Source organism: Zonotrichia leucophrys, chromosome 24 (genome assembly GCF_028769735.1).
Source record: "Zonotrichia leucophrys gambelii isolate GWCS_2022_RI chromosome 24, RI_Zleu_2.0, whole genome shotgun sequence".
NCBI lineage: Eukaryota > Metazoa > Chordata > Aves > Passeriformes > Passerellidae > Zonotrichia > Zonotrichia leucophrys.
The window spans coordinates 3,914,932-3,937,184 of NC_088193.1; the positions used below are offsets into that span (position 1 = coordinate 3,914,932).

General features: G+C 39.8%; 1 protein-coding gene across 10 annotated transcripts in view; it reads left to right on the plus strand.

The window, feature by feature from the left end:
* GRAMD1B (GRAM domain containing 1B) overlaps positions 1-22,253 on the plus strand; it is a 145,086-nt gene that overhangs the window by 112,238 nt on the left and 10,595 nt on the right. For 8 of the 10 annotated variants that reach the window (XM_064732270.1, XM_064732265.1, XM_064732266.1 and 5 more), the window contains 11 exons: positions 1,172-1,256; positions 3,267-3,370; positions 4,834-4,929; positions 5,230-5,310; positions 7,882-7,997; positions 10,647-10,860; positions 11,413-11,602; positions 12,691-12,834; positions 14,835-14,953; positions 19,688-19,830; positions 20,809-20,912. In XM_064732270.1, the coding sequence (XP_064588340.1) occupies positions 1,172-1,256; positions 3,267-3,370; positions 4,834-4,929; positions 5,230-5,310; positions 7,882-7,997; positions 10,647-10,860; positions 11,413-11,602; positions 12,691-12,834; positions 14,835-14,953; positions 19,688-19,830; positions 20,809-20,912 (1,396 nt within the window). The remainder of the gene's footprint in view (positions 1-1,171; positions 1,257-3,266; positions 3,371-4,833; positions 4,930-5,229; positions 5,311-7,881; positions 7,998-10,646; positions 10,861-11,412; positions 11,603-12,690; positions 12,835-14,834; positions 14,954-19,687; positions 19,831-20,808; positions 20,913-22,253) is intronic. The other 2 variants (XM_064732268.1, XM_064732269.1) reach the window with 1 other exon arrangement.

The window sequence follows — 22,253 nt, forward strand, 5'->3', positions numbered from 1 at the left end:
TCCTCCCACCCCTGTGGCTCCACCACCATTCTTAAGCAGAAATTGCCTTCTCTAAATTCAGAATTTTGGGGCCCTTCAGTGCTGGAACACTCCCACATTTCTGCCCTAGGAGATCAGTGCCTCTGGATTGTTGGATAAAGAAGGAAAATGAGGCTCCTTCTCTGCGTTTGTGGGAAAAGGAGCATTGCAGATCCTCTGGAGATGTGGATTTGAAGGGGTTGTGGCTGTGGGGAGCAGCTGGCACAGCGTGGAGGAGCTGTGGGCTGTCACCCCATAAACCCCTGATGTCCCTCCAGCCCTGTGGTCCCTGAGGCCAGGACACAGAACAGGGGCAGGGCAGGGCTCAGTGCCTGGGATATCTGGGAGAGCCCTTTGGGAGTGAGGTGTTCTCACTATCCCAGCACGTGGCTGTGTTTGGTGGGGAGAGGGGTGGGAATGCGGAATCCTGAGCTCTCAGTGACAGTGCTTGCTCAAGCTCCTCTGGCAGGGCCCAATTCCCCATTTTCTGAGGCAAACCCTCATTTTTTAGGGTGAATTCCCCATTTTCTGGGTTGAATTACCCCTTTTCTGGGGTAAGTCCTCCATTTTCCATGCTAAATCAGCCGTTTTCTGGGGTAAATCTATTTTCTGTGCTGAATCCTGTTTTCTGTGGTGAATGCCCTGTTTTCTGTGGTGAATCCCCTGTTTTCTGTGGTGAATCCCTCATTTTGGGCGGTAAATCACCTATTTTCTGTGCTGAATTCCTCATTTTATGTTCTGAACCCCCCATTTTCTGGGGCAAATCGCCATTTTCCTGGAGTAGCTGCCCCATTGCTGGTGTTTGGCAGGTGAGTGCTGCAAGCAGAGCACACACCCTACCTTGGTCAGCATGCAGGGACAGAGAGAACTCCTGTGCAGGGACAGGGAACTCTGCAGGCACAGAGAACTCCTGAGCAGGCAGGGCTGCAGCCTTTCCAGGATTTTTCCCTTTCCAGCCCGGATTGCTTTCCCAAGCCACGTTCTCCTCTTCCTCTCCCTCCCTGCATAAAGCCCGAACCCTCCCATCTCTGGGCTGTGATGGGAGCTCCTCAGTGCCTCTGCCCCCCTTCTCCTGCTGTCCCTGAGGTGTCCCTGCTGTCCCCAGCCCGTGTCCCAGCTGCCCCCTGTCCTCACAGCCCCTTTTTCCCTGCAGGTGCTGAGCCCCACGTACAAGCAGCGCAATGAGGATTTCAGGAAACTCTTCAAGCAGCTCCCGGACACCGAGCGCCTCATCGTGGGTAAGGGCCAGCCCCAGGGGGCTCTGGGGAGGGGAACAGCACAAACCCAGCCAGGTTTTCATTCTTAAATTCATCCAGAAATACCAGGGCCTTGTGTTCAAAATGGTGACAGAGTCCTGGAACTTTATTCCAATAAAAAAATATTCCAATAAACTCCGAGCGCCTCATCGTGGGTAAGGGCAGCCCCAGGGGGCTCTGGGGAGGGGAACAGCACAAATCCAGCCAGGTTTTCATTCTTAAATTCATCCTCAGTCACCTGGGGTTGGTGTCCAAAAAGCTGACAGAGTCCTGGAACTTTATTTCAATAAAGGGGCTCTGGGGAGGAGAGCAGCACAGATCCAGCTAAGTTTTCATTCTTAAATTCATCCACTAACACCTGGGGTTGATGCCCAAAACAGAGACAGAGCAGCCCTGTAACTTTATTTCCATGTCTATATGGATTAAATAAATAATATATAATATATAATATATAATATATAATATATAATATATAATATATAATATATAATATATAATATATAATATATAATATATAATATATAATATATAATATAATATGTAATATATAATATGTAATATATATAAACATGCATATTATATATGAAAACATGGATATATATATTTATATATAACATATATATTTTGATATGTTAATATGTATTTTCGTATATTCATATATTTCATAATATAGGTTTTCATTCTTAAATTAATCCACAAACACCAGGGATTGATGTCCAAAAAGGTGACAGAGCAATCCTGTAACTTTGTTCCAATAAAGGGGCTCTGGGGAGAAAAGCAGCCCAGATCCAACCAGGTTTTCATACTTAAATTCTTCCACAATCATGAATGGGGTTTATGTCCAAAAAGGTGAAAGAGCAGTCCTGTAACTTTATTTCCATGTCTAGATGGATTAAATAAATAATATATAATATATAATATATAATATGTATATTTATATATTATATATAAACATGGATATATTATTATAATATATAAATATAATTTACTATAATATAATATAAATATATTATATCATATATAATATATCATATATATTATAATATATATATATATAATTATATTTTATAAAAATATATCCATGGATATATTTAATGAAGGGCCTTCAGGTACTGTCATGAGTTTTTCACACAATTACAAGTTTGGTCTATTTGCACATATCAGGGGTTAATTGTCCAATTAGAGCTTCATGTCATGAGATCATATTCCCCCAGTTTTCTCTCCTCCCCAGTTCACTTTTATTTGTGCTTTTTGGGGCCTGAGGCTGTTGGGTGTCCTTGAATTTCATGCCCAGAGGAATTCTTTTTTCTGACCAAAATGTGAAGAGTTTATATGGAGTTTATATGGGGTTTATATGGGGTTTATATGGAGTTTATATGGAGTTTATATGGAGTTAATATGGAGTTTATATGGAGTTTATATGGAGTTTATATGGGGTTTATATGGAGTTAATATGGAGTTTATATGGAGTTTATATGGAGTTTATATGGGGTTTATATGGAGTTAATATGGAGTTTATATGGAGTTTATATGGAGTTTATATGGAGTTTATATGGAGTTAATATGGAGTTTATATGGAGTTTATATGGAGTTAATATGGGTTTATATGGAGTTAATATGGAGTTTATATGGAGTTATATGGAGTTTATATGGGTTTATATGGAGTTAATATGGAGTTTATATGGAGTTTATATGAGTTTATATGGAGTTTATATGGAGTTTATATGGAGTTTATATGGAGTTTATATGGAGTTTATATGGAGTTTATATGGAGTTTATATGGAGTTTATATGGAGTTTATATGGAGTTTATATGGAGTTAATATGGAGTTTATATGGAGTTTATATGGAGTTTACATGGAGTTTATATGGGGTTTAGACTCATGCGCTGATGCAGCTCACGATCTGAAAAACACAAAGGCAAAACTCTGAAGGTATCGGTGGCATCTTGTGGTTTTCTGCTCCTTTCTGACCACGTGCTGTCCTCCCCCAGATTACTCATGTGCCCTCCAGAGGGACATTCTCCTGCAGGGCCGCCTCTACCTCTCCGAGAACTGGATCTGCTTCTACAGCAACATCTTCCGCTGGGAGACACTGGTGAGGCTCCTCTGCTGCCTTTGCCATCAATTTCTCCTTTCCTGGTCTTGTTCCCTGCCTGGTGAGGCTCTCCCACTGAGGGCTGTGCCAACATTGGCTTTGGAAGGGCTGTTCTTGCTGCTTTGCTCACAAATTTCCCCCTTTCCTGGTGTTTTTCCATGCCTGGTGAGGCTCTCCCATTGCTGCCAACCCTCGGGCTCACGTTGGCTTTGGAAGGGCTCTTCTGCTGCCTTATTCATGAATTTCTCCCTTTCCTGGTGGTTTTCCCTGCCTGGGAGACGCTGCTGAGATTGTCCCACTGCTGTTAACCTCAGGGCTGTGCTCACATTGGCTTTGGAAGGGTCGTTCCTGCTGCCTTTGTCTTGAATTTCTGCCTTTCCTGGTGTTTTTTCCCTGCCTGGGAGACACTGGTGAGATTGTCCCACTGCTGCCAACCCTGTGCTCAGATTGGCTTTGGAAGGGCTTTTTTTGCTGCCTTTGTCTTGAATTTCTGCCTTTCCTGGTGTTTTTCCCTGCCTGGTGAGGCTCTCCCACTGCTGCCAACCCCGGGGCTCTGCTCCATAGGCAGCAGGAACAGCCCTTCCAAAGCCATTCTCATGATTTTCTCCCTTTCCTGGTGTTTTTCCATGTTTGGTGAGGCTCTCCCATTGCTGCCAACCCCAGGGCTGTGCTCACATTGGCTTTGGAAGGGCTCTCCTGCTGCTTTTCTCATGATTTTCTCCCTTTCCTGGTGTTTTTCCCTGCCTGTTTTTCTCTGCTTTTTAACCCCCCGTGTTCTCAGAGGTGTACCCCTGTCCTCAGTGATCACACCAGGTGCCATTTCAATCTGGCCTCTGGTTTGTCACACCTCCCAACCTCACTTCCTTATCAACCAGACACTGTGACACACCCGTGGAGCTCTCCAGTGCACCCACGTGGGTTTGCCACATTGCCTCGAAAGGCTTGTCATATTCTTCCTTTCCTGATTTTCCCTGCCTGGGAGACACTGGTGAGATTGTCCCACTGCTGCCAACCCTGGAGCTGTGCTCAGATTGGCTTTGGAAGGGCTTTTTTGCTGCCTTTCTCATTATTTTCTCCCTTTCCTGCTGTTTTTCCCTGCCTGGGAGACACTGATGAGGTTTTTCCTCTGCCTTTCTCTTGAATTTCCCCCTTTCCTGGAGGTTTTCCATGCCTGGTGAAGCTTTCCCGCTGCTGGCAGCCTTGGGGCTGTGCCCACGTTGGCTTTGGAAGGGCTTTTCTTCTGCCTTTCTCATGATTTTCTTCCTTTCCTGGTGTTTTTCCCTGCCTGGGAGACACTGATGAGGTTTTTCTTTCTCTTGAATTTCCCTCTTTCTTGCTCTTTTTCCCTCCCTGGTGATGCTCTGCCACTGCTGTCAACCCCGGGGATCTGCTCACACTGACTTTGGAAGGGTTTTTCTGCTGCTTTTCTCATGATTTTCTCCCTTTCCTGGTGCTGTTCCCAGCTGACAGTTCGCTTGAAGGACATCTGCTCCATGACCAAGGAGAAGACAGCCCGGCTCATTCCCAATGCCATCCAAGTTTGCACTGACACTGAAAAGGTAATCCCAATGATGAGGCTGCGGGCACATTGAGAGGTTGTGTGGGGTTTTCCAAACCTGGGAAAGGATGGGACAGATTGGCTTGAAAGGCTTTTGGAGCTCAGGTGTGGGGCCAGGTGAAATATTCAGATTTTACAGCAGCACCTCTCTCACAGAGCTGTTTCAGTGCTCACTCCCTGGTGAGAGCCTCTCCATGAGCTCACTCCAGCTGCAAAGTGACCCCAAACAGCTTTATTGTGTTTTTCACCTGTTTTTTGGCTTTTTCTGAGCTGATTTTTCTCTCTCTTTCTCCCCATCCAGCACTTTTTTACCTCCTTTGGGGCCCGGGACAGGACGTACATGATGATGTTCAGACTGTGGCAGAATGCTCTGCTGGACAAGGTACAGAGGGATGGATGTGGGCAGGAGCATCACTTCTGGCTGAAAAACACCCAGAGACAGCAAATAAAAGTGATTTTGGGCATTAGGGACATGAAACACAAGTGTTTGGGCAGAAGGGACAGCAAATAAAAGTGGTTTTGGGCAGCAGGGACATGAAACACAAATGTTTAGGCAGAGCAGGCTCGTGACTGCAGAGGCAATTCCCTCTTTTTGCAGGGAATTTTTTTTCCGAGGTTTAATCACCCATTTTCTGGGGGAAATCACACATTTTCTGGCCTAAATCACCTGTTTTCTGAGGTTTGATCACCATTTCTGGATAAACACCCGTTTTCTTGGGAAGTCAACATTTCTGCACAATCACTGTTTCTGGGATAAACCACCTGGTTTTTAAAGTTAATCACCCATTTTCTGAGGTAAACCACCTGCTTTTTTTTAGGATAAATCACCTATTTTATTGGGTTAATCACCCATTTTTTGGGATAAACCACCTGTTTTCTAGTGTTAATTACCCATTTTCTGGCATAAACCACCGTTTTTTGAGGTCAATCACCCATTTTCTGGGAGAAATCACTGATTTTCTGGGGTAAATCACACACAGTAGGTGCCGCTCCGCCTCTGCTGAGGAATCAAGGTCTCAGGAAGGATTTTTAAATTATTTTTTTGGAAGTTTGTAATTCCACAGTGGAGCAGCCCTCAAGAGAGCAGGACAGAAAATGAATGTTCAGGACATCCCAAATCCAAGTGAGGGCAGTTGTGGGTGCACTGGGTGAGGGCTCAGTGGGTTGGATTTTAAAATAAATCTGTTCCTGTAAATCATGGATTTAATTTGAGTATCTGTTCCACAGCATGGAGGGGATTTCTGGCCCTGATGTTCCAGCATTTTGGGGTGTCCTGGCTGGAATTCAGGAGGAATGAGGCACCAGGAATACCCTGTCCCAAAATTCAGAGTAGGATTGAGGAGCAGAAAGGATCACCTTGCCTGTGGTTGGAACCTGAGCAGCTTTTGGAGCTCCAAATGGAATTCAGCGCCCTTGATCTCGAGGTCAAGGCAAAAAAGGAGCTGAGGCAGGGGCTGATAAACACAGGAAACACTTCCAGAGCTCTTTTTTCCAAATGTGGGATGCAGGAAAAAAGGAGAAAAAGCTGAGTGCAGTTTTCCTGATAAGACATGGGTGTGAGTTATTGTGTGTGGGAAGGAGGAGGAGCAGGCAGATTTCTCTGGATGAAAATTCCTCGTTAGAGGTTTTTTTCCCCCATATTTTTGGTTGCTGCTGTGAGGAACTAGATTTAAAAATTCCTCCTTATCCCATGCAGTTACTATGGGAAAAAATTCAAGCCAGCAACTCAGAAAAAGTTCACTGGGTTTGTTTCCCCCTCATTACCAAGAAATCTTTGTTGTTGGTCATAAGTTTTTCGGGGTAAAAATCCCCTTTCATCCCTGTAGCACATCTTTAAATCACAAGTTTAAATCACAAGCCCCATTTTTCAGAGCCTCATGTCACAGTCATGTGCTGATCACTGACCTGCATCCCTAAAATCTGGGCTTTTTTCAGTGGTCTGGATAATTATTTTCTATTTTTTACTTTTTTTTAACTTTTCACAGGGGTGTCTGGTGACACCAACTCCTTTTGATTCCAAACTGCAGCAGGAAATGTTTTTCTTCATTGCTTTAGATTATTTGAATTATTTTTTTAATAGATTGTTTTAGATAATTTTCCCTGCAGCTGGAATTCTTCAGGCAGCTTTAATTTAACAAAAAGTTTAAGGGGAAAAAAAACCAAAACTCATAAAATCTTGGGGTTTGATGGAACAGCAGACATTGAGTGGAGGCACAGCAGAAAATATATATATATATATATATATATATAATACATTCTACATATATTTTATACATTACATATACTATGTAAAATTATATATAACATTATCCATAACTGTAAAATTTATAATATTTATTATGGGGTATTATATTTATAACAAAATCATAATTACATCTATTTATATAACATATTAAAATACACAATTTAAAAAGTAACATTTAAATATAAATAAATAAATAATTGACATTTTAAATTATTACTATAATATATGAAAATTCTATATCTATAAATATAGATATATAATTTCTATAATAAATAATAATAAATAATAATAAATAATAATAAATAATAATAAATAATGCCGGTGTTATTATATTTCTATTTTGCATATTCATATATTTATATACATATAGAATTATATATAATGATAGAAATAAAATATAAATATAGATAAAATGCAGCTATAAATGTAAATATAAGAACGATGAATATAAATATGTAAGTATATATAAAAATTAAGTAATAAAAATATAATAATAATAATAATAATAATAATAATAATAATAATAATCTCCATAAAATGGAATTTCACAGAGCAGAGCCCACAGAAAGGCTCTCACCTCAAGGATGAGAATCTCTCCATTCTTTCAGGGCAAGGAATGTCCTCCTGGCAGTGACAATTCCAGATAATTTCAGTGTGTTTTGGCATTTTTGGCTGCACATTGGTGATTTTTGGGTGTCCCTGTTGCAGCCCCTGTGCCCCAAGGAGCTCTGGCACTTTGTCCACCAGTGCTACGGCAACGAGCTGGGGCTGACCAGCGACGACGAAGACTACGTGCCTCCTGACGATGACTTCAACACCATGGGGTGAGAGGGGAGGGCTGGGCTCTCTGGGGGGAGCACTGGGGGTCCCAGGGGAGCAGGGGGTGCTGCATGCCCCAAAAGCTGCCTGTGCTGGCACATCTGGGACCTGGCACAGGTGCTGCATGCCCCAAAAGCTGCCTGTGCTGGCACATCTGGGACCTGGCACAGGCGCTGCATGCCCCAAAAGCTGCCTGTGCTGGCACATCTGGGACCTGGCACAGGCGCTGCATGCCCCAAATGCTGCCTGGGCTGGCACATCCGGGACCTGGCACAGGCGCTGCATGCCCCAAAAGCTGCCTGTGCTGGCACATCCGGGACCTGGCACAGGTGCTGCATGCCCCAAAAGCTGCCTGTGCTGGCACATCCGGGACCTGGCACAGGTGCTGCATGCCCCAAAAGCTGCCTGTGCTGGCACATCTGGGACCTGGCACAGGTGCTGCATGCCCCAAAAGCTGCCTGTGCTGGCACATCTGGGACCTGGCACAGGTGCTGCATGCCCCAAATGCATGCACATTGGATGCTGGCACATCTGGGACCTGGCACAGGCGCTGCATGCCCCAAGAGCTGCCTGTGCTGGCACATCTGGGACCTGGCACAGGTGCTGCGTGCCCCAAATGCTGCCTGTGCTGGCACATCTGGGACCTGGCACAGGCGCTGCATGCCCCAAAAGCTGCCTGTGCTGGCACATCTGGGACCTGGCACAGGTGCTGCATGCCCCAAAAGCTGCCTGTGCTGGCACATCTGGGACCTGGCACAGGTGCTGCATGCCCCAAGAGCTGCCTGTGCTGGCACATCTGGGACCTGGCACAGGCGCTGCATGCCCCAAATGCTGCCTGTGCTGGCACATCTGGGACCTGGCACAGGTGCTGCATGCCCCAAAAGCTGCCTGTGCTGGCACATCTGGGACCTGGCACAGGTGCTGCATGCCCCAAAAGCTGCCTGTGCTGGCACATCCGGGACCTGGCACAGGTGCTGCATGCCCCAAAAGCTGCCTGTGCTGGCACATCTGGGACCTGGCACAGGTGCTGCATGCCCCAAATGCTGCCTGTGCTGGCACATCTGGGACCTGGCACAGGTGCTGCATGCCCCAAAAGCTGCCTGTGCTGGCACATCTGGGACCTGGCACAGGCGCTGCATGCCCCAAATGCTGCCTGTGCTGGCACATCTGGGACCTGGCACAGGTGCTGCATGCCCCAAAAGCTGCCTGGGCTGGCACATCTGGGACCTGGCACAGGCGCTGCATGCCCCAAAAGCTGCCTGTGCTGGCACATCCAGGACCTGGCACAGGTGCTGCATGCCCCAAATGCTGCCTGTGCTGGCACATCCGGGACCTGGCACAGGTGCTGCATGCCCCAAAAGCTGCCTGTGCTGGCACATCTGGGACCTGGCACAGGTGCTGCATGCCCCAAAGCTGCCTGTGCTGCCACATCTGGGACCTGGCACAGGTGCTGCATGCCCCAAGAGCTGCCTGTGCTGGCACATCCGGGACCTGGCACAGGTGCTGCATGCCCCAAAAGCTGCCTGTGCTGGCACATCTGGGACCTGGCACAGGCGCTGCATGCCCCAAAAGCTGCCTGTGCTGGCACATCCGGGACCTGGCCAAGCTGTGGCTCTGGAATGTGTGATGCCTGCAAAGCTGGAGGTGGAGGGTTCCTCATGGAAGCTGGTGATGCCTTCTGAAGGATGGCCTAGAACAGAGTTAAAGAATAGAGTTAAATAATCCCTTTATTAAAAGGATCTCCTCAATGGATCCACCTTGGGCAGCACAAGAGCCCAGCCAGGGCTGCACCCGAGATGAAGCAAAATGGTCACACAATGAACCCAAAATGAACCAAAATGGTCCCAAAATGAACCAAAACGGTGCCAAAATGAACCCAAGATGAACCCAAAATGGTCTCAGAATGAACCCAGGATGAACCAAAATGGTCCCAAAATGAACTTAAGATGAACCAAAATGGTCCCAAAATGAACCCAAGATGAACCAAAATGAACCCAAAATGAACCCAAGATGGACCAAAATGGTCCCAAAATGAACCCAAGATGAACCAAAATGAACCCAAGATGAACCCAAGATGGACCCAAAATGGTCCCAATATTCACAAGTGCTCCCGGGGTCTCTCCCTGGGATCAGTTCTGCTCCATTTGCACCTTGCAGTTCATTGTCCCATTCCAGCTTTAGGTTATCAAGTCCCCATCTTGTTTTTCTGTCTTCAGTCCGTGTTGTTTGTGCTCTTGGGCCTGAAACTTGTATTGACAATTGGTCAGTTGTCAACAATTCCTTCTCAATTCCTAGAGAAGGAATTGGAATTGTTTTGTCTCCCTGCTCTGTGCACAGAGCTCACCATCCCCTGATACGAACTCAGACCCACACACTAAAGCAGCACAGAATCTGAAAAATAGTACAGCTGAAACCTGAGACATCACTGGGAGGGAGTGCAATGCCTGCTGAGCCAGCTGAGCAATTCTAGAAATTCCAAAGCACCCTGGTCACAAGACCAGGCAGTGTTGCATGGCCAGAAAATGCTGATGCTTGTCAATCCCTGTATAAACACCCAAAAAACTGGGGCTTGCTCTGCCCTGCACTGAGCCATTCCTGCCTCTGGACAGCCTGGAGACCTCATAGAAACATTCTCACTTGCTCTGTGTGTGCAGCTGTAGCTGTTGTGAGAGGGGTAACCATAAAAACCTGTGTTCTCTGTGGCGTCCCAGCTACTGCGAAGAAATCCCCGTGGAGGAGAATGAAGTCAACGACAGCTCCTCCAAGAGCAGCATGGAGGCCAAGCCCGAAGCCAGCCCTCAGCTGCCAAAGAAATCTGTCACTGCCAGCACCCTGACCTCCACAGGCAGCAGTGAAGCCCCAGCCTCGGTGAGTTTTCTCCCTCCCCTGGCAGCAGGAATTTGTTTTCCCTGAAATCCAGCACCCCATGGGTCATATGAGGTTCGTTCATCCTCCAGCTCCTCTTCCACCGCTGCTGATTTCAGTCCTTGGGCAGTGATTTTGTCACTGGGACTCTCAGCAGCAAGAGCATTTTTCTTTCTGTACTTCTGGATGAAAAGTTTTGGACATAAAAGGGTTATAATTTCTTCCCTGCCTTCAGTAAATAGTGTGTACCCTCCTGGAATTATGGCAGAGCAGACCTTGTTTAGATATTACCTCAGGTTCTTTTAGCCAAAACCAGTATTGGACAACATTGTGCTTGTCTGAACAAAAATCCTGGTGGTGCTCAAACCTTGAACACTGATTTTCTGAGAGGAGGTTTTACAAACACTGTATAGCAATTGTCCTCCTCTCTCTGTTTAATTCCCAGATATGTCAAGGGCAAATATTCAGAGATTGGCTCACAGATGTGAGGTTTTTTGAAACAAAGCCCACCTCCAGGTGCTGATCTTGCCTTGTTGTGCCCTGTCCTTGCTGCAGTTCGATGGAGTGCTCCCAGAGGAGGAGGAGGCAGTGGCAGAGAGTCCTGTGGAGAAGGACCTTGGCATTGCCAACATCATGGGAGAGAAAATCGACATCATTGGCCCTGTGAACTCCCCCTCCCTGGACTTCAATGACAACGAGGACATTCCCACAGAGCTCAGCGACTCCTCAGACACCCACGATGAAGGTAATGGGGACAGGCCCCTCCACCAGGGCTCCTCCAGCCTTATCCCATCCCTCCTGTGAGGGAACGGAGTGGTGACTGCTGAAATCCTTTCCTGGACCCTGGAGATGCAAAGAATTCCCATTGTGGGCTGCAGAAAGTGAATGTGCCTAAAAATTTTAGGATGAGCCTAAGAATTTCAGGATGAGCCTAAAAATTTTAGGATGTGCCTAAAATGATTAATTATCCCTTCCCTATGTAATTAATGATCCCTTTTCGTGTCCCAACTTCTTGCCCTGGGATCAGTGCAGGACAATGGTTGTGTTGCTTTGTGAAGGCTGGCCTAGAATAGGGGCTGGACAGAGTTAAAGAATAAAGCAGGGATTTATTAAAAGGCCTCCATGGATGCACCTTGGGCAGCACAAGAGCCCAGCCAGGGCTGCACCCAAGGTGAACCAAAATGGTCCCAAAATGAACCCAGGATGAACCAAAACGGTCCCAAGATGAACCAAAATGATCCCACAATGAACCCAAGATGAACTGAAATGGCCACAAAATGAACCCAAGGTGAACCCAAATGGTCCCAAGATGACCCAAAATGGCCCCAAAATGAACCCAGGATGAACCCAAATGGTCCCAAAATGAACCCAAGATGAACCAAAATGGCCCCAAAATGCACGAGCGCTCCCGGGGTCTCTCCCTGGGATCAGTTCTGCTCCGTTTGCACCTTGCAGTTCATTGTCCCATTCCAGCTTTAGCCCATCCGGTCCCACCCTGCTTGTTTTTCTCTCTTAAATTCACCATTGCTCATGTTCTTGGGCTGAGATTTGGATCATTTGTCCTTGGTGCCCAGCTGGAGCAGGAATTGTTTTGTCTCCCTGCTCTGTGCACAGAGCTCACCATCCCCTGATGTGAACCCAGACCCACACACTAAAGCAGCACAGAATGTGAAAAATAGAAAAGCTAAACCTGAGGCAGCAGTTGAGGTCCTTCCTTTAGGTTCCTTCTGAGGGAAATATTGAGGGAAATATGGAGGTCCTTGTGCTATGGAAGCACAATTTCCATCACCCTGGAGGGCCATGGCTGGACCTTGAGGCTCTCTTTGCCCACAGGGGAGGTCCAAGCCTTTTACGAGGACCTGAACGGCCGCCAGTACGTGAACGAGGTGTTCAACTTCAGCGTGGACAAGCTCTACGACCTGCTCTTCACTGACTCCCAGTTCCAGAGGGACTTCATGGAGCAGCGCCGCTTCTCTGGTGAGACAGAGAGGAAATTTTCCAGAGTTTTGGAAATTTTTTCCAGAATTTTCCATTTTGATCTAGGTGAAATGTACATCTTGGAGTTAAGTCCGTATTTTGAAAGCACGGCTTGTTCTTGCAAAAAGTTTTTGCTCAGAGAAACTGCGTCAGTGAAGGACAGAGATAAGGAGGGGAAACAGAGATCAGGTCAACCTGACCTAGGAATTCTTTCTGATAAAGAAGAATTAGTGGCAAATGTCATGTGAAATTTGTAAAATGAATATGTATGAACCTATGTGAAATATAGGTATGAACCCAATGGTGAAATTGCATGCTTATGTATTTGAGAGGGGGATAAAAAGGGATCTGGAGTTCCCAGAGGCACACATGTCTTTTAGGGAGAGAAATTTCTGCATGTGTCCAATGCTTTACAACTTTCACAAAGTTCTGGAGTTTGCTTCCACAAAACACTGGGGAGCTGCTGCTGCTGCTGCTGGATCTGCCAAGGGGCTGCAGGGGAAGGGCTCTGCTTTGGAATTACAATTTTTTCTGCTTGGGGTGACATTCTGAGCAGATTTTGCCCAATTGGCCACACTGTCCCATGTTGGTGGTAACCAAGAGCAAGCAGGACCTGTGTGCCCATCTGGTTTCATTTTCTAACAGCTGGAACAGCTGTTTTTATGGAAAAAGCTGATTTTCTTCCTTTTTACTATTACCTCTGCCTTGGAGTTACAATTCTTTCTGCTTGGGTGACATTCTGAGCAGATTTTGTCCAGTTGGCCACACTGTCCCATGCTGATGGTAACCAAGAGCAAGCAGGACCTGTGTGCCCATCTGATTACATTTTCTAACAGCTGGAGCAGTTTTTTTATGGAAAAAGCTGATTTTCTTCTTTTTTACCATCACCTCTGCCTTGGAGTTACAATTCTTTCTGCTTGGGTGGCATTCTGAGCAGATTTTGCCCAATTGGCCACACTGTCCCATGTTGGTGGTAACTAAAAGCAAGCAGGACCTGTGTGCCCATCTGATTACATTTTTAACAGCTGGAACAGCTTTTTTTTTGTGGGAAAAACTGATTTTCTTATTTTTTATCGTCACCTCTGCCTTGGAGTTACAATTCTTTCTGCTTGGGTGACATTCTGAGCAGATTTTGTCCAGTTGGCCACACTGTCCCATGTTGGTGGTAACTAAAAGCAAGCAGGACCTGTGTGCCCATCTGGTTACATTTTCTAACAGCTGGAGCAGTTTTTTTATGGAAAATGCTGATTTTCTTCTTTTTTACACATCACCTCTGCTTTGGAATTACAATTTTTCTGCTTGGGGTGGCATTCTGAGCAGATTTTGCCCAATTGGCCACACTGTCCCATGTTGGTGGTAACTAAAAGCAAGCAGGACCTGTGTGCCCATCTGGAGCAGTTTTTTTATGGAAAAAGCTGATTTTCTTCTTTTTTACCATCACCTCTGCCTTGGAGTTACAATTCTTTCTGCTTGGGTGACATTCTGAGCAGATTTTGTCCAGTTGGCCACACTGTCCCATGTTGGTAGTAACCAAGAGCAAGCAGGACCTGTGTGCCCATCTGGAGCAGTTTTTTTATGGAAAAAGCTGATTTTCTTGTTTTTTATCATCACCTAAGGCCTGATCTTCAAGGCTTAACAGCGTGAGGGAAAAGCTCTTCTAGCTCCACATCTGGCACGGCCAGAGCTGCAGAGAGATGCCTTGGCTTGTCCTAGTCCTTTCCCTGTAACTGTAGGTTTGCTGAAGGAGATAAATCCCCAGCTTCTCTCCCTTTCCCTGCACTTGAAAGAAGGGAAAATAAATCCCCAGCCTCTCTCCCTTTCCCTGCACTTGAAAGAAGGGAAAATATTCACATTTAGCCCAGGAGCCCTTGGTTTCACACTCAGCTGAGCTCGAGAGCAGCCAGGCTCCCCAAGGGGAAGGAAATCCCATCCCCACCTTGGTGATGGTTGTGCCTTTCCAGAGATCCCTCCCCAATCCCTGGAATGTTTTCTCCTCTCAGACATCATCTTTCACCCCTGGAAGAAGGAGGAGAATGGCAACCAGACCCGAGTGATCCTGTACACCATCACCCTCACCAACCCCCTGGCCCCCAAAACTGCCACGGTCACGGAGACTCAGGTGAGTGACCTGCCCTGCGTGGCGCTGTCACATCTTCTGGAAAAAGCTGAGAAGCCTCAGAGAAAAATGAAAACAATAATTATCTGATTTGCTTCTCCTGTGTTTCGCTGCTTTGGAATGTGGTTTGGACATTGTTTACCAACTGGTCATGGTTTGATTGGTTTCATGTGGATTGTTTTTAATTAATGGCCAATCACAGTCCAGCTGTGTCTTAAAATAATAAATTTGCCATCTTTAATATAGTATAGTATCCTAAAATAATTCTTTAATATAATACAGTATCTTAAAAGAATAAATTAGCCTTCTATAATATATTATGTTAAAATAATTCTTTAATATTATATTGTATCCTAAAAGAATAAATTAGCCATCTTTAATATAATATAGTATCTTAAAAGAATTCCTTATTATAATATAGTATCTCAAAATAATTCTCTGATGTAATATAGTATCTTAAAATAATAAGTTAGCCTTCTTCAATATAATATAGTATCTTAAAATAATTCTTTAATATCATATAAATTAATAAATAAAATAAAATAATAAATTAGCCTTCTTAAATATAATATAGTGTCTTAAAATAATTCTTTAATATAATAGAATATCTTAAAATAATACATCAGCCTTCTACAATATAATATAGTATCTTAAAATACTAAATTAGCCATCTTTAATATAATATAGTGTCTTACTCTATTATATTAAAGAATTATTTTAAGACACTATATTATATTGAAGAAGGCTAATTTAGTATTTTAAGATACTCTATTATATTAAAGAATTATTTTATCTTAAAATACTAAATTAGCCTTCTTCAATATAATATAGTAATTCTTTAATATAGTATCTTAAAATTATAAATTTGCCTTCTTCAATATAATATAGTATCTTAAAATAATTCTTTAATATAATATGCTATCTAAAAATAATTCCTTAATACAATATAGTATCTTAAAATAATAAATTAGCCTTCTTCAATATAATATAGTAATTCTTTAATATAGTATCTTAAAATAATAAATTAGCCTTCTTCAATATAATATAGTATCTTAAAATAATTCCTTAATATAATAGAGTAACTTAAAATAATAAATTAGCCTTCTTTAATATAATATAGTATCTTAAAATAATTCCTTAATATCATATAAATTAATAAATAAAATAAAATAATAAATTAAAATAATAAATTAGCCTTCTTTAATATAATATAGTAATTCTGTAATATAGTATCTTTAAATAATAAATTAGCCTTCTTTAACATAATATAGTATCTTAAAACAATTCTTTAATATAATATAGTATCTTAAAATAATAAATTAACCTTCTTCAATATAATATAGTATCTTATAATAATAAATTAGCCATCTTTAATATAATATAGTATCTTAAAATAATTCTCTAATATAATATAGTATCTTAAAATAATAAATTAGCCATCTTGAATATAATATAATATAATATAGTATCTTAAAGTAATAAATTAGCCTTCTTCAATATAATATAGTAATTCTTTAATATAGTATCTTAAAATAATAAATTAGCCTTCTTCAATATAATATAGTATCTTAAAATAATTCCTTAATATAATAGAGTAACTTAAAATAATAAATTAGCCTTCTTTAATATAATATAGTATCTCAAAATAATTCTCTAATATGATATAGTATCTTACAATAATAAATTAGCCGTCTTTAATATAACATAGTATCTTAAAAGAATTCCTTAATATCATATAAATTAATAAATAAAATAAAATAATAAATTAGCCTTCTTTAATATAATATAGTATATTAAAAGAATAATATAATATAGTATCTTAAAATAATAAATTAGCCTTCTTCAATATAATATAGTATCTTATAATAATAAATTAACCATCTTTAATATAATATAGTGTCTTAAAATAATTCTCTAATATAATATAGTGTCTTAAAATAATAAATTAACCTTCTTCAATATAATATTGATATTTTTAATAATATATTCATAATTATAAATATAATTATAATATTTATAAATTATAAATAACAATTGTAATATATTTATAAATATTGATATTTATAATAATAAATTAGCCTTCCTTAATATAATATAGTATCTCAAAATAATTCTCTAATATGATATACTATCTTACAATAATAAATTAAACTCCTTTAGTATAATATAGTATCTTAAAATAATTCCTTAATATCATATAAATTAATGAATAAAACAAAATACTAAATTAGCCTTCTTCAATATAATATGGTATCTTAAAATAATTCCTTAATATAATATAGTATCTTAAAATAATAAATTAGCCTTCTTTAATATAATATAGTAATTCTTTAATATAGTATTTTAAAATAATAAATTAGCCTTCTTTAATATAATATAGTGTCTTACTCTATTATATTAAATAATTCTTTTAAGACACTATATTGTATTGAAGAAGGCTAATTTAGTATTTTAAGATAAAATAATTCTTTAATTAAAATATATATACATAATATATATACAGTATCTTAATAATACAATACAATAATTAAAATAATTCCTTAATATAACAGAGTAACTTAAAATAATAAACTAGCCTTCTTTAATATAATATAGTATCTTAAAATAATTCCTTAATATCATATAAATTAGTAAATAAAATAAAATAAAATAATAAATTAGCCTTCTTTAATATAATATAGTAATTCTGTAATATAGTATCTTTAAATAATAAATTAGCCTTCTTCAATATAATATAGTAATTCTTTAATATAGTATCTTAAAATAATAAGTTAGCCTTCTTCAATATAATATAGTATCTTAAAATAATTCTATAATATAATATGGTATCTTAAAATAATTCCTTAATATAATAGAGTTACTTAAAATAATAAATTAGCCTTCTACAATACAATATAGTATCTTAAAATAATTCTTTAATATGGTATAGTATCTTAAAATAATAAGTTAGCCATTTTTAATATAATATAATATAGTATCTTAAAATAATGCTTTAATATAATATAGTATCTTAAAATAATAAATTAACCGTCTTTAATATAATATAGTATCTTAAAAGAATTCCTTAATATCATATAAATTAATAAATAAAATAAAATACTAAATTAGCCTTCTTCTATATAATATAGTATATTAAAAGAATAATATAATATAGTATCTTAAAATAATAAATTAGCCTTCTTCAATATAATATAGTAATTCTTTAGTACAGTATCTTAAAATAATAAGTTAGCCTTATTCAATATAATATAGTATCTTAAAATAATTCTTTAATATAATATGGTATCTTAAAATAATTCCTTAATACAATATAGTATCTTAAAATAATAAATTAGCCTTCTACAATATAATATAGTATCTTAAAATAATTCCTTAATATAATAGAGTAACTTAAAATAATAAATTAGCCATCTTTAATATAATATAGTATCTTAAAAAATTCTTTAATATAATATAGTATCTCAAAATAATTCTCTAATATGATATAGTATCTTACAATAATAAATTAGCCTTCTTTAGTATAATATAGTATCTTAAAATAATTCCTTAATATCATATAAATTAATAAATAAAATAAAATAATAAATTAGCCTTCTTCAATATAATATAGTATCTTAAAATAATTCCTTAATACAATATAGTATCTTAAAATAATAAATTAGCCTTCTACAATATAATATAGTATCTTAAAATAATTCCTTAATATCATATAAATTAATAAATACAATAAAATAATAAATTAGCCTTCTTTAATATAATATAGTAATTCTTTAATATAGTATCTTAAAATAATAAATTAGCCTTCTTTAATATAATATAGTATCTTAAAATAATTCTCTAATATAATATAGTATCTTAAAATAATAAATTAACCTTCTTCAATATAATATGGTGTCTTATAATAATAAATTAGCCATCTTTAATATAATATAGTGTCTTAAAATAATTCTCTAATATAATATAGTATCTTAAAATAATAAATTAGCCATCTTTAATATAATATCGTAATTCTTTAATATAGTATCTTAAACTAATAAATTAGCCTTCTTCAATATAATATAGTATCTTAAAATTATTCCTTAATATAATAGAGTAACTTAAAATAATAAATTAGCCTTCCTTAATATAATATAGTATCTCAAAATAATTCTCTAATATGATATACTATCTTACAATAATAAATTAAACTCCTTTAGTATAATATAGTATCTTAAAATAATTCCTTAATATAATATGCTATTTAAAAACAATTCCTTAATATAATATAGTATCTTAAAATAATCAATTAGCCTTCTACAATGTAATATAGTATCTTAAAATAATGCTTTAATATAATATAGTATCTTAAAATAATAAATTAACCTTCTTCAATATAATATGGTGTCTTATAATTATAAATTAGCCATCTTTAATATAATATAGTGTCTTAAAATAATTCTCTAATATAATATAGTATCTTAAAATAATAATTAACCTTCTTCAATATAATATAGTATCTTATAATAATAAATTAACCATCTTTAATATAATATAGTGTCTTAAAATAATTATCTAATATAATATAGTATCTTATAATAATAAACTAGCCATCTTTAATATAATATAGTGTCTTAAAATAATTCTCTAATATAATGTAGTGTCTTAAAATAATAAGTTAGCCTCAGAGAGCACGGGGTCAGGTTCTCAGTCCCTCCCCACGGGCCCCCAGCACTGTTTGTGTCCCTGCTGTCCCCACAGACAATGTACAAGGCCAGCCAGGAGAGCGAGTGCTACGTCATCGACGCCGAGGTGCTCACCCACGACGTGCCCTACCACGATTATTTCTACACCATCAACCGCTACACCCTGACTCGCGTGGCCAGGAACAAAAGCCGACTCAGGTTCCTCAAAATTTCTTTGTTTATTTCTTTTTTGGTTTTTTTTTTTAAATTTTTTTAATGCTGTCCCTCCCAGCCAGCGTTAAACACCTTTGGTTTATCTCCTGGAGTTCTGTGCTCCCTTTTCTCCTTTCCCCTGGGTTTTGCCCTTTTTTTGGCCAAACTCTGATTTGGGAATCCTAAAGGCAGGGCTGGGACCTGTCTGGGACAGTGACAATCAGGACAGAGACAGCTGTGCAAGAAGAGAGGACTCAATACCTACAAGAGAAGAAACCCAACAAGTATTTTATTTTTTTATTTTTAATTTTTTTTTTTATTTTTTAAATTTTTTCACTTCAGGGATGCAGCTAACAGATTTTTAATGGCACATAAAAACTCTGTGGTGTGGGTAATTTCAAACAAGTGATTGAATTGCTGACACACCAGCTGCTGTGAGGGACTGTGTAGTTTTTCTGGGCTCAGTGTCTGTGAGGATTTTGTCACTTCTTTGTCCTGTTGCTGGGACAGCCCTGTCACCAAGAGAAGGGGCAGGATTTTCACCTGCTGGGTTGACATCGATGCAGAGGAGTTACAGCTGCATCAGGGAGAGGATTTACAGATTTTTCTTGCCTCTGTCTTGGATGCAGGGGTTTGCAGAGCCTGTTATCATTTTCAGACTGTGATAAGCACAGGATGAACTTCCTGGGACTAAACAGAGGAACTGGGCAAAGTGATTTCAATATCCCTGTGAATTCTATCCCTGTGATTTCAATAATGATAATCCAAATGTCTGCCAAATGGCCCTGCAGTGCTCCTGGGAGAGGCTCTTCCTGCCTTTGGAAGGATTTTTCCAGCAGTGCTTCTCCTCTGGAAGCATGAAGGGCTGAGAGCATTCCAGAAATAACAGTGTGCATGATTATTTCCTGGATTTACACTGACAAAGATTGGGAACTGACATCATCACCAGGAGAATGAGTGACCTGTTCCTGTTCCTCCTCACAGGGTTTCCACAGAATTGCGCTACAGGAAGCAGCCCTGGGGGCTGGTGAAATCCTTCATTGAGAAGAATTTTTGGAGCGGCCTGGAGGATTATTTCCGTCACTTGGGTAAGAGTGGCACTGACAGTGGCACTCAGGTTTCCCTGGGAGTGGGCAGCCTGAGCCAGCCTTGGGGTGGTTTCCAAAAGGGGCAACCACAGCTGGAATAAATGACCTGCTGGAATGAATCAGGGCAGCAAATCCTGCTCCCTGGCAGGCAGTTTGGGGGCAAATTTTGGCAAAAGGTGCGAGGAATGTGGAGCACAAATCTCTCAGGCTCTGGCAGCTTCTTTGGGCCAGCTGATGCCTTTTTTGGGGCTGCTTAAAAACAGTGGCCAAGCAAAATTAAGAGACTGAAAAGCAGATTTATTGAAGGGCTTTCAGGTACATTTGAGTACATTACACCCAAAAATGGACAATGGGTCATGGGTTTCACACTTTTATAAGTTTGGTCCATTTGCATTTTGGGGGTGAATCTGCCAATTCCAGCTTCAGCTGATGAAGTCATTGACCCCAAGTTTGCTGCCCCCAACTCCCTTTTGTTCCCATCTCTGGGCCCTGAGGCAGTGAGGTGTCCTTGATTGCCAGGCCTGGAGAGGAATTGTTGTGTCTGCCCCAAATGGGGAAGCAGCAGCTCCCACTGTGTGTGGGGTTTGGAGTTCTGCACTAAAGAACTGCAGGGTTACAAATAGATGGAAAAATAATAATATACTATTACTGAATATAATTTTTTATTAGTAGTAGTATTAGCATTAGTATTAAATATCATATAATCTATTTCAAGTAGGTGGAAAACAGAAAAGCTAAAATCCTGGAGAGGAATTGTTGTGTCTGCCCCAAATGGGGAAGCAGCAGCTCCCACTGTGTGTGGAGTTTGGAGTTCTGCACTAAAGAACTGCAGGGTTACAAACAGATGGAAAAATAATAATATACTATTATTAAATATAATTTATTATCATTGGTAGTAGTAGTAGTAATATTAAATATAATATCATCTCTTTCAAGTAGATGGAAAATAAAAAAGCTGAAATCCTGGAGAGGAATTGTTGTGTCTGCACAAAATGGGGAAGCAGCAGCTCCCACTGTGTGTGGAGTTTAGTTATACACCAAAGAACTACAGGGTTACAAATAGATGAAAAATATAAAAACTAAAGTCCTAAGGGGGTTGCAGCAGAGGAGTTAAACCTTTCTCTCTCTATAAAATGCTCCCTGTTGGTGCTGCAGAGAGTGAGCTGACCAAAACGGATCAAGTGTCCTTTGATTGCCAGGCCTGGAGAGGAATTGTTGTGTCTGCCCAAAATGGGGAAGCAGCAGCTCCCACTGTGTGTGGGGTTTGGAGTTATGCACAAAAGAAATGCAGAATTGCAAACAGATGAAAAATATTAAAGTTAAAATCCAAAGGCATCACAG